Consider the following 11,666-nt stretch of genomic DNA (forward strand, 5'->3'; position numbering starts at 1 on the left):
TTTTACCAAACTTGTACATCCTCGTTTAATAAGGGTGTTTGCCGAGTCTTTTTGTTGTCTAATACTCTTCACTTTTTGTTCTCTCAGAAAATCTCAATGTACTACTTTGTACTTCAACAATCTAGTATGAACATCCACGCACTTAGATAGAGTCTCAAAATATCCATATATACACAATTATAATTCAATAATTATTCGTTAAACTAGTACTCTCTTACTCAAATTTCCCTTTTGATAAATTTTAGTAGGGAGTATTGGGATTTTGGTAGATATTATAAAAGCGAGGAAACGAGAAAGAGTGTTATTGGGAAATTAAACTGGGTATCTTACATTACATGGAATATCGAAAGACAATGTGAGAATGAGAGAGTTAGGGGGTCCACATTACATGGGTTATGTGAGGTATATTGGCCTTTTTATTCAAATTTCACTCTAAATTTACTAGATTGAAATTATTTTTACCATTTAAAATTTCTCTTTATAGATTGAATCTGATTTTTATGATGAAACTAAATTTTGTTGATTCTCTAATGTCTTTTTTCTGTAACTTACAATAATTTACTATTCAAAATTGATTGAAACTTATTGTTGTTAATCAAATCTGATTTTTCATGTAGCTTACCCATATTTGCAGATAAAACTGATTTGAGCAGAATTTACGTAACAATTTAAAAAAAATTGTGGACTACTTGAGAAAAATACAAGAAGTTTATTTGAGGCCAGACTTCAAAGAGAGTATTAGGGAGGCACTTTCCAGTTTACTTAATCAATTTTCTGTTGCCACTCTATATCCCTTTGCCACACTTGTTGCACCTTTCTCAACTAGCTACTAGTAATAAAATTTAACTACTTTGATATGCCAGCCGACTTTGGAGCCTCCGTGGCGGCTTCCACCATTGCCATAACAGCAAATAAATTGTTGGAGTTGGCCAGCCATGGAGTCGGAGATCTAGTAGATGTAAATAAAAACCTTAGACTGTTGGATATGGCAGCTCAAAGAATCCAAGAAAGGCTTGATAAGCTTGATCCTCAGTTGATGGACGTGGCCCGATGGAAGTCATGGGTGCAAGAGCTAACCAAGATGTGCTACGACATAGAGGACATAATAGATAGCATAAAACTAGCTAGCATGAGGCGGCGACAGCGTCTCACTCGTCCGAGGAATTGGCTGTACAGACTTCTCCATCGGGGGCCAATGAGGCTACCTGAGGATGATCAAATGTTAAGTGAAGCGCACAAGATCGTCTTGTCGAAATTGACAATGTGGGGACTCCCTCGTAAGATAAGCACCTTGTTTCGAGAATTGGAGAACATGGAGAAAGCAATTAACTTGTGGCCGCAGAGTTCACTCAATCACAGCAGGGTGCAAGATGATCCGAATGAAATATTGCGTCTTTCAGATGCATTGGCCCTCCCTCAAGGAAGGCAGAGTGACAAGGACAACATTGTACAAAAACTCTTGACAGAAGATGTTGTTGGTGTTTCCATAGTTGGAATGACTGGACTTGGGAAGACTGCGCTTGCTAGATCCATACTGGATGATGCAAGTTTAAGACACCATTTCCACATAATTTGGTGGGGTCAAGCAGCTGGTAGGCTCAATAATGTCAGAACCCGTGAGTTTCGTCGTGCCAAAGCTCGTGTTCATTTGTCCACTCGTTCCTTGCTTGTTTTAGATGATCTGCAAGATGTGTCACCGAGAAACATGATGGCTTGGGAAGATATTTTCAGATCGAAAAACCTCCGATCTGAAACCAATAAAACAACGCTTCTCATAACCACGCGTGATCCAAGAGTGGCGTGGGGTACCAACACCATTCCATTTTATTTGAAGAGAATGACAGATCAGGATTGTAAAGAATTGATTAGTTATAGAGTTTATCCTGCACTTATGTCTGAGGTAGAGCGAAACTTCTTTACTCGCAATGCAAGCCGAATTGCTCAAAAATGCATGGGCATGCCACTAGTGGCCTGTGTCACTGCACATACATTATGTGCTCAGATAAGCAGACATGGAAGTGCCATTGGAGCCATCTCGTATTTTATGGGATCAGATTTGTGGGGATTAGTCGGACAAGAGATACTTCAAGTGTTGAGTTTTAGAAATCCGGGATTAAGGTCTTCAAATAAGTTGCTCACATACTTCTCTTTGTTTCCGCGCGAACACGTACTTAACAAGGATGATCTGCTCCAACTCTGGATGGCAGAAGGTTTCATTCAGCTAGAAAAGTGGACAAACTGGGAACAAACTGCCAACCAACATTTTGATGAAATGCTACCAGCATCTATGATTGAACCAAGTTCAATCAACAATGAAGAAAATCACCAAGATCCATCCTCTTTCCAAGTTCTTGAAATCACTCGTACCATTGCTCAATCTATTGCCTCTAATATGTGTTATAGCTTTGATAGAGGTGACGACTCTGACCTTCCAAAAGACACTCGTCATATCTCAGTATGCTGCCAAAACTTTGAAGATAATATATCTCAGAATATTGCTAAAAGAACTCAGTACCTGAGAACATTTATTCTGATGCACAAATATGGAACGGACATTAAGCGAGTGCCTTGCTGTGTATTTCAGAAGTTCCTGCGTGTGCTGGATTTGAGTCGTTCTTGTATAACAACTGTACCCGGATCCATAGGTAAACTTAAACACCTCCGCTACCTCGATCTCTCATACACCACAATCAGATTGTTGCCTGATGCAACTTGTAAACTTTACGCTCTGAGAATTCTCAAACTCAAAGGGTGTTCTCAACTTCAACAGCTGCCCAAAAATTTTCCAACCTGGTCAATCTTATTCATCTTGATTTAACCTTAACAAATTTAACTTCCACTCCACCCAAAATGGGAAAACTGATCAACCTGCAAACCTTGCATAAGTTTATAGTGAATGAGAACAAGGGGCATCGAATCTCTGAGCTAAAACATATGAATGCACTTCAAGGATCAATAAAGATTGTGCATCTTGAAAATGTCAAAGACGGAAGTGAGGCTGCAATGGCCTCCTTGTCCTTGAAGTCAGGACTCACAAGGTTAGAGCTACAATGGACAGAGAGCTCAATGCCTGAATCATCAGCTAAGACAGAGATTTCAAATGCGACAGAGATTTTAAATGAGCTTCAACCTCCTATAAATTTGGCGGAATTACAGGTGACAAATTATAGTGGTCTTAGTTATCCATTGTGGTTTTACAGTCAAATGTTCCATAACCTTCAAAAGATTCACTTGCACCATTGGCCACATTGCACCGAACTCCCACCGTTGTGGAAACTTCCAGTTCTAACGACTCTTAATTTGGATTCAATGTGCAAGTTAAAGCATGTTGATCGTCATTTTTTTGGGGATTCCCAGCAGGAGCGGAGGTTTGGGGCATTGGAATATTTAGAAGTGCGTAACATGGAACAACTTGCTAGTTGGAATAGATTGGAGCATGGAGACATGCCTTGCCTCAAGGAGTTAAGATTTGTGAGGTGCCCTTTGTAACACCCCCAAATTACTCACTTTTAAATAAATAATTTAATAAATAATATTTGAGTAATTTAGGAGTATTACCGCCACGTGACTAACACGCTTTCGACAACCAACTACTAACTAACCAAAATAACTTGCAGCGGAAGACTTTAACCAAAAATAATAATAATACTTTTTTTATTAATAAAAGTAAATATTGTCTCAAAACTCAATATAAATAAAAACCCTAATCTAGGTGAAGATCCCTTCCTAGTATGCTCCCATGCACATCCAAAATTCACCTGTAAAACTGCTTACCAAAAAGGTAAACAGGGCAAAGCCAAATAGGAAAAAGGAAATATGGTCAGTATAAAACTGAGTATGAAATGTACTAGATAAGTAACACATTTGTTAGTTCATAACAATTTTTCATTTTGAAAACTCCATCACCAATAATTCAAGAATAACTCTTTAAGAATAAACTATTCTCAAACACTTAATAATAATTCAAGAACAACATTTTAAGAACAAACTCTTTCCAAACACTTGAATAATAATTCAAGAATAACCTTTTAAGAACAAACTCTTTTGAAACACTTGAATAATAATTCAAGAATAAACTTTTAAGAACAAACTCTTTCCAAACACTTGAATAATAATTCAAGAATAACCTTTTAAGAACAAACTCTTTCCAAACAACTTGGATTAAAAATAATCCTGAAAACAATTCCTCTTCTTATCACCCCTTCTATTTTGCTAAGTGTGCACACCCCCAAGCTAGTCATCCCATCACGGAGCTATATCAAGGGGTAACTATAATTGCCAACAAGTGGACTTTGAATCTCTTGATATTAATCAAGCGGAAATAATAATAATATGACTTGTAAGTCATGAATAAACCTCCTTTCCTCATAAACAACTTTTTGAACATTCAAAGTTCATAAAAACCAATCAACCTTTCCTTGTAAAAATAATCTAATTTTCCAAAAAGGATAAGAAAACTTCTATATAAAAATGATTGATAAAATCATTCCTTCTTTTCACTTCCAAGAGTAAATAATAAAATATTGTAACCATTTCAAACCAAATTTCTAAACCAATCCAACCATAATAAACAACTTTATCATATAAACCACATTTTAAAAGATCTAGCTACATAACGTACCTTGATCTTGCACAAACTAATACTAGTATCTTCACTTATTCTTATACTTGAGCTTTCTCATAGCCAACCAACAAGCAATCTACCACATGAACTTAATCATGAATTTAAACATGAATGATCTATCATGAGCATAATATTTTTGAGTAAGAAATATGAAAATTTTTTCTTAACAAAAGAAAATTGAAACTTGAATAAGAAATATAAAACTAGAATACATAGGAAGAGAAAGAAGAACTTTGAAGTAAGAGAATATGAATTCTTCAAAGTTGTTGTGTGGAAAGATGGCTTAAGGTATGGGGTATTTATAGGAGTAGAATAGGTAGTACTTAATTTCAAAAATTAAATATTTGTAACCTTCACCATAAATTAGGGATTAAACCAAGATTTGTAACATCCATCATAAATTTGGAAGTTATAGGAAAACAAAACTCCCTCCATTCACCATAAATCCCGTAGGAATATATGGCCCCTAAAAAAAAAAATTTATTTTTTTTTTTTTTTTGGTTTTCTGAAATTTTTTGACTAGGATTTAATACCAAAAGCTTAACAAATTCAATTTTGGCGCCATATTCCCGCCAAAATAATTAAAAATACTAAAATACCCTTTGCTTAAAATATTTATTTTAGAAAATAAATATAAAATAAATATTTTATTATTTAAATAAATACTAAAAATATGGGGTTTACAGTCTACCCCCCTTAAAAGAAGTTTCGACCTCGAAACTTAAGACAAAAAGTCATAAACACTTTCCAAAAACGGATTAAAATTCAAAATTGTAGTTTCTGACTCAAATGCTCATGTCTAAAATGCATATACTGACTCAAAAATATGCTAAATGCATAACTATAGTAGAAGCGCGAAACTCTATCGCATTCTACCCCCTTAAAAGGAGTTACGACCCCGTAACTCGACAACTAACCTCGAAAAACAACGCCGGATATTTTTTGCGCATATCCGCATTAACTTCCCATGTTGCTTCCTCAATATGATGGTTTAACCATAATACTTTGACTAATCTTACATCCTAAGTCTGAGTACTTCTAACTTTACTATCAAGGATTCTTACAGGTTTTTCTCGTAAGTCAAACTATCATCTAATTCAATGGCCTCAGGTTGCAGCACATGAGACACATCCGAAATATACTTCCTTAACTGAGATATATGGAAAACATCATGGACTCGACTTAAATCATTTGGCAAATCAAACTTATATGCCACTTTTTCGAACTTCTTTAACACATCATATGGCCCGATATACTTTGGACTTAACTTTCGCTTCTTCCCAAATCGCATCACCCCTTTCATTGGAGATATTTTCAACAATCCTTCTCCCCAACCTGAAACTCTTCATCCCTTCGCTTCAAATCAGCATAACTCTTAAAACCTTGATCTTTTCTTGAATCACTTTACCTCTTTCGCCGTCTCTTTGAGGAATTCGGTCCAAGCACCACAGTTTCACTAATATCATTCCAGCAGACTGACGTCTACACTTCCGACCATATAAAGCCTCAAACGAGACATACCAATACTTGCATGATGACTGTTGTTGTAGGAAAATTCTATCAAATCCAAGAAATCCTCCCACGAACCCTGATACTCCATAACACAAGATCGCAACATATCTTCTAAAGTCTGAATGTTCGTTCTTTTGCGCATCTGTAGCCGATGAAAAGTTGTACTCATTAACAAATTAATACCCAAAGCCTTCTGCAAACTCTGCCAAAAGTTGGACAAGAACCGTGAATCACGATCGAAAACAATGTCCTTAGGCACACAATGATATTTCACCACCCACTTCACATATGCTTTAGCCAATTGATCCATCGACCAAGTATTCTTCATAGGTATGAAAGTTGCAGATTTAGTTAAACGATCTACCACTACCCAAATTGTATCATTTTCAGCCTTAATTCTTGGTAATGCAGACACAAAATCCATTGATATAGAATTCCCATTTCCATCTCGGAATATCCAGGGCTGAACCTTCCTTTGCGATCTCTTGTGCTCAAACTTGACCTTTTAGCATTGAGACACTTAGCCACGAACTCTGCTACCTCTCGCTTCATGTCTGGCCACCAAAACATTTGCTTCATGTCCTTATACAACTTATCACCACCTGGTGTACTGAATAAGGTGAGCTATGAGCTTCTTCCATTAATTTCCGCTTAACTATCTCTATTATTTGGTATACACCACAATCCTTTGAACCGAATACTTCCATCATCGGCTATTTGGAAATTCGATACCTGACTATCCTGGATCTTCTCTCGAATCTTTTCTAACTTTTCATCCTTTGATTGACCTTCCCTAATCTCATCATAGATTGAGGTTGAATCGACAAAGAACCCAATAATTCTTCAACACCTTCTTCTTCTATTACTTCCAATGACATTTTCTAGAAACTCGACACATAACTGACTTGGCAACACTATTGCATTAACTGAATGACTCGACTTTCGACTTAATGCGTCAGCAACAACATTAGCTTTCCCTTCATGATACTGGATCTCTAGATCATTATACTTGATCAACTCCAACCACCTCCTCTGCCTCATGTTCAACTCCTTCTGAGTGAAATATACTTTAAGCTCTTATGATCTGTGTACAACTTACATGTTGCCCCATACAAGTAGTTCGCTATAACTTCAAAGCAAACACTATTAAACTAATTCAAGATCAAGTTGGATAATTCACCTAATATGTTTTAACTGCCTAAAAGCATAAGAATGACCTTCCGGTTCTGCATCAATACACACCCTAACGAAAATTTCGAAGCATCACTATAAACATCATACTGCTGACTTTCATCAGGTAGAGCCAAAACAGGTGTTGTAGTCAACCTTTCCTTCAACACCAAAAAAAAAACTTCCTCACACTCTGGATTCCTAACAAACTTACATTCTTCCTTCATCAGGCTAGTCATTGGTCTCGAGATATTCGAGAAATCCTTTACAAATCTTCGATAGTAACCAGCTAACCCAAGGAAACTCCTTATATCACACACTATCTTTGGTATTGGCCACTCGCGCACCGCTTGAATCTTAGCAGGATCCACTGAAACTCCATCCTTTAAGATAACATGTCCTAAAAATGCAACCTTATCCAACCAAAAACTCACACTTAGAGAACTTGGCGTACAACTTATGCTCTCTTAGGGTGGACAAAACTTCCCTCAAATGCAGTTCATGACTGCTCCTAACCTTCGAATATATCAAAATATCATCTATAACACAACCACATATTTATTCAAGCATGGCCTGAAAATCCTATGCATCAAATCCATGAACATTGCAGGTGCGTTATTCAGACCAAATGGCATCACTGTGAACTCATAGTGACCATGACGCGTCCTAAATGCAGTCTTAGAAATATCACCCTCAGCAATCCTCAATTGGTGATAACCTAACCTCAAATCTATCTTCGAGAAAATCCCCACTCCTTTCAACTGATCAAATAAATCATCTATTCTCGGAAGTGGATACTTATTCTTGATCGTCACATTGTTCAACTCCCGATAATCAATGCACAACCTCAAACTACCATCCTTCTTTTTCACAAACAATACAGGTGCATCCCAAGGAGACGAACTAGGTCTTATATACCCTTTTTCCAATAGCTCCTCCAACTGAACTTTTAACTCTTTCATCTCAGCTGGAGCCATTCTATAGGAGCCTTTGAAATAGGTCCGGTTCCTGGCATCAAGTCTACGATGAACTCAAGATCCCTAACCGGTGGCACCCGGTATCTCTTCAGGAAACACATCAGGAAACTCAGATACGACGGGATCTCCCTATTCTCATCTTCCTTTTCAATCCTCTGAACTCCACATAAGAATAACGGACACCCCTTCTTCACATAAGATTGAATTCTCATCGCAGACACTATCTTCATTCCCTTCTCCTTCCCAAGCTTCCTATAAGTCACCCTTTCTTTCTTGGACCGACTAAGGACACTTCTGGCCTCACAATCAATCTGAGCCTTAATCTTCCCAACCATCTCATCCCCAAAACTACATCGAGGTCTGACAAGCAAACTCAACTAAGTCGGATGAAAAGTTCACCCAACTATCACTAAAGGTACTTGACTATGCAACTAGTACAATTAAACATTCCCTGATGGCAATGCAATTTCTAATGAAAATAGACACTGGACTGCTTAACTGGAGCTTTCTACTAAAGTGCTAGAAATAAATGAATGAGATGCTCTGAATCAAATAAACGCTTTGACAGACAAGGAATTAATGAAAAAGGTTCCAACTACTACCTCAGAAACATTCTGAGCCTCACGGCGGTTCATGACAAAAACTCTATCTTTAGACTAATTCCTCATCTCTGGTTTAATCACCAGCATTGAAAGAAGCTAACTTTTTTGATCATTCTAGGGGCCTTACTACTCGGGTCAGGTTTGATGCAGGTTCTCCACCAGCTTTTCTAAAGCACTCATACTCAGGTGCCCTAATTTCTGACAATAATGGCATGTCACCAAGTTGCCTTGACAATCTTTCAGTGTATTCTCATCACACCTTTTGCAGAAAAAAAGTTCTCAGCTTTCTTCCCATTACCTTGTTCCCATTAGGCTTCCGACTAGATACTCTTTTCAGTTTGGTTAAATCCACCATTAGGCTTAGGCTTCTTATCTCCACTTTGTTGGTTCCCATTGTTGTTATCATCCTCTTTTCTCCAAGAAGTCCTTCAAGCTCTCTTCTTTAATCCCATAAAGTGAGCAGCTCTACCATAAATTTCATCAAGAGTTCCAAAGTTACTCCTCCCAACTTACTTTGGAGGTTAAGGTCAACCCTTTTGGGCCTTCAAAGTCTCAGATGGTACTATCTCAGGCGCAAACCTCATTAACTCCAAAAATTTGCTATAATACTCATTAACAACATAGTCCCATACTCAGATTGGTGAACTCCATAGCCTTTTGCTTCCTTAAGTACGAGGATAAAACTTAGTCCTCAAGGCATCTTTAAACTCGTTCCACCAAAGTTCGGATCCTCTAAAGATCATCTTTCCTTTGTTTCCACAATAGGTCTGCCTCATCTCTCAAATAATAAACAACATTATTAACTCTAAGGTTTTCAGGGCACACTATGACATCAAAAAGCTTATCAAATTCTCAGATCCAGTTTTCTAAACTAGATGGGTCCTCTTTCCCATGGTAAGTCGGAGGTTTGACAGCTGCTACCCTCTTAAAGACCTCACCAAAACTATCGGTCTCACTCTGCTTGGTTCTTGATTAGCTATCACTTGAGTGATGTTTTCAATTATCTTTGCTAGCCTTCTAACCATAGAACTTATACTCCTTCTCCTTCTTTCTGCCATTCTACTAGATATAAGGGTGTTTGAGGATAAATCTCAACTAACATTCATAGAATAGTTGTGTAACTACCAAAAAAATTAATAAATAACCATGCCGGTATAACTAGTTCAAAACATAGCAATCACATATTTCATATATCACGGCCAAATATGAAGCCTTATTTATAACAACTACTAGAATATTTGAGCATATCAAAATGTTCTTAAGACAACTAGAAGTTTCATGACCAAAACAAAACTATATATGTCTACGATCTGAAAACTTTAAACTCTGGTACGTAGTCTGTCTAAATAACATTCTCCAACTCATCAATGGCCATATAATCAGACTGGCCTGAGTATTTTCGAAAGGTAAAAAAAATACACATAGTACTACTATTTGCTCGCCAATGCAGCATGACTTCTTGCTTATCCATACATAGGGAATAACATAAACTTTTTCCTTAACTTCCAACAACGATCATATAAAAGCAAAAAGAATTGAAATATTACAAGTACATCATCATAAAAGTAATATTAATATATGTTAACTAAAAAAATATGATCCAAAATTTGTACTAAGTGCACCACTATGGCTTAAAATTTTATTTCAAAAATTTTAAAGTGTACTTGATTTCAAGATATAGAATAGCCAAGGTGATTATAGCTCCCAGGTAAGGAAGTTACCCACAGCGTCGGGGAGAGCCTTCCTAATCCTAGACAGAGCTTGTCACCCCAACATATCTACACCCTTATCTTTCAAATAAAAAATAATAAAATATATATACATTTTTGTGGTACTAGCAAGATGCATCTATACAAATCGTCAAAAAGAAAACAATTAAACTTAACAAAAATATAAATGCAAATGCGAAACTCTATATGCTCCATCTTATGTCTACCCATCAATTTTAATGTTCAACTTTATCTTTTTACAACCTGAAAAACTGATACCACTTTGTAACACCCCCAAATTACTCACTTTTAAATAAATAATTTAATAAATAATATTTGAGTAATTTAGGAGTATTACCGCCACGTGACTAACACGCTTTCGGCAAACTACTAACAACCAAATAACTTGCAGCGGAAGACTTTAACCAAAAATAAATAATATACTTTTTATTAATAAAAGTAAATATTGTCTCAAAACTCAATATAAATAAAACCCTAATCTAGGTGAAGATCCCTTCCTAGTATGCTCCCATGCACATCCAAAATTCACCTGTAAACTGCTTACCAAAAAGGTAAACAGGGCAAAGCCAAATAGGAAAAAGGAAATAGCGTCAGTATAAAACTGAGTATGAAATGTACTAGATAAGTAACACATTTGTTAGTTCATAACAATTTTTCATTTTGAAAACTCCATCACCAATAATTCAAGAATAACTCTTTAAGAATAAACTATTCTCAAACACTTAATAATAATTCAAGAACAACATTTTAAGAACAAACTCTTTCCAAACACTTGAATAATAATTCAAGAATAACCTTTTAAGAACAAACTCTTTTAAACACTTGAATAATAATTCAAGAATAAACTTTTAAGAACAAACTCTTTCCAAACACTTGAATAATAATTCAAGAATAACCTTTTAAGAACAAACTCTTTCCAAACAACTTGGATCAAAAATAACCTGAAAACAATTCCTCTTCTTATCACCCCTTCTATTTTGCTAAGTGTGCACACCCCCCAAGCTAGTCATCCCATCACGGAGCTATATCAAGGGGTAACTATAATTGCCAA

The 11,666-nt window shown here is 36.4% G+C and overlaps 2 protein-coding genes across 2 annotated transcripts; both read left to right on the forward strand.

Annotated features, from left to right (window-relative positions):
- Positions 1-856: 856 nt before the first annotated feature.
- Positions 857-2,818, forward strand: LOC125495789 (putative disease resistance RPP13-like protein 1). Its single transcript, XM_048640614.2, has one exon. It carries the CDS (start codon positions 857-859, stop codon positions 2,816-2,818), a length of 1,962 nt encoding a protein of 653 aa, XP_048496571.2.
- A 32-nt stretch (positions 2,819-2,850) lies between these two features.
- On the forward strand, positions 2,851-3,489 carry LOC130590858 (putative disease resistance protein At3g14460). Its single transcript, XM_057393443.1, has one exon. It carries the CDS (start codon positions 2,851-2,853, stop codon positions 3,487-3,489), a length of 639 nt encoding a protein of 212 aa, XP_057249426.1.
- Positions 3,490-11,666: the final 8,177 nt, after the last annotated feature.

The sequence above is a fragment of the Beta vulgaris genome, chromosome 3 (genome assembly GCF_026745355.1).
Source record: "Beta vulgaris subsp. vulgaris cultivar EL10 chromosome 3, EL10.2, whole genome shotgun sequence".
In the NCBI taxonomy this organism is placed as follows: Eukaryota; Viridiplantae; Streptophyta; class Magnoliopsida; order Caryophyllales; family Amaranthaceae; genus Beta; species Beta vulgaris.

Excerpts from the sequence above, each read along its gene's own strand:
- LOC125495789 (XM_048640614.2), top strand. The coding sequence starts at position 857 with ATGCCAGCCGACTTTGGAGCCTCCGTGGCGGCTTCCACCATTGCCATA.
- LOC130590858 (XM_057393443.1), top strand. The coding sequence starts at position 2,851 with ATGGGAAAACTGATCAACCTGCAAACCTTGCATAAGTTTATAGTGAAT.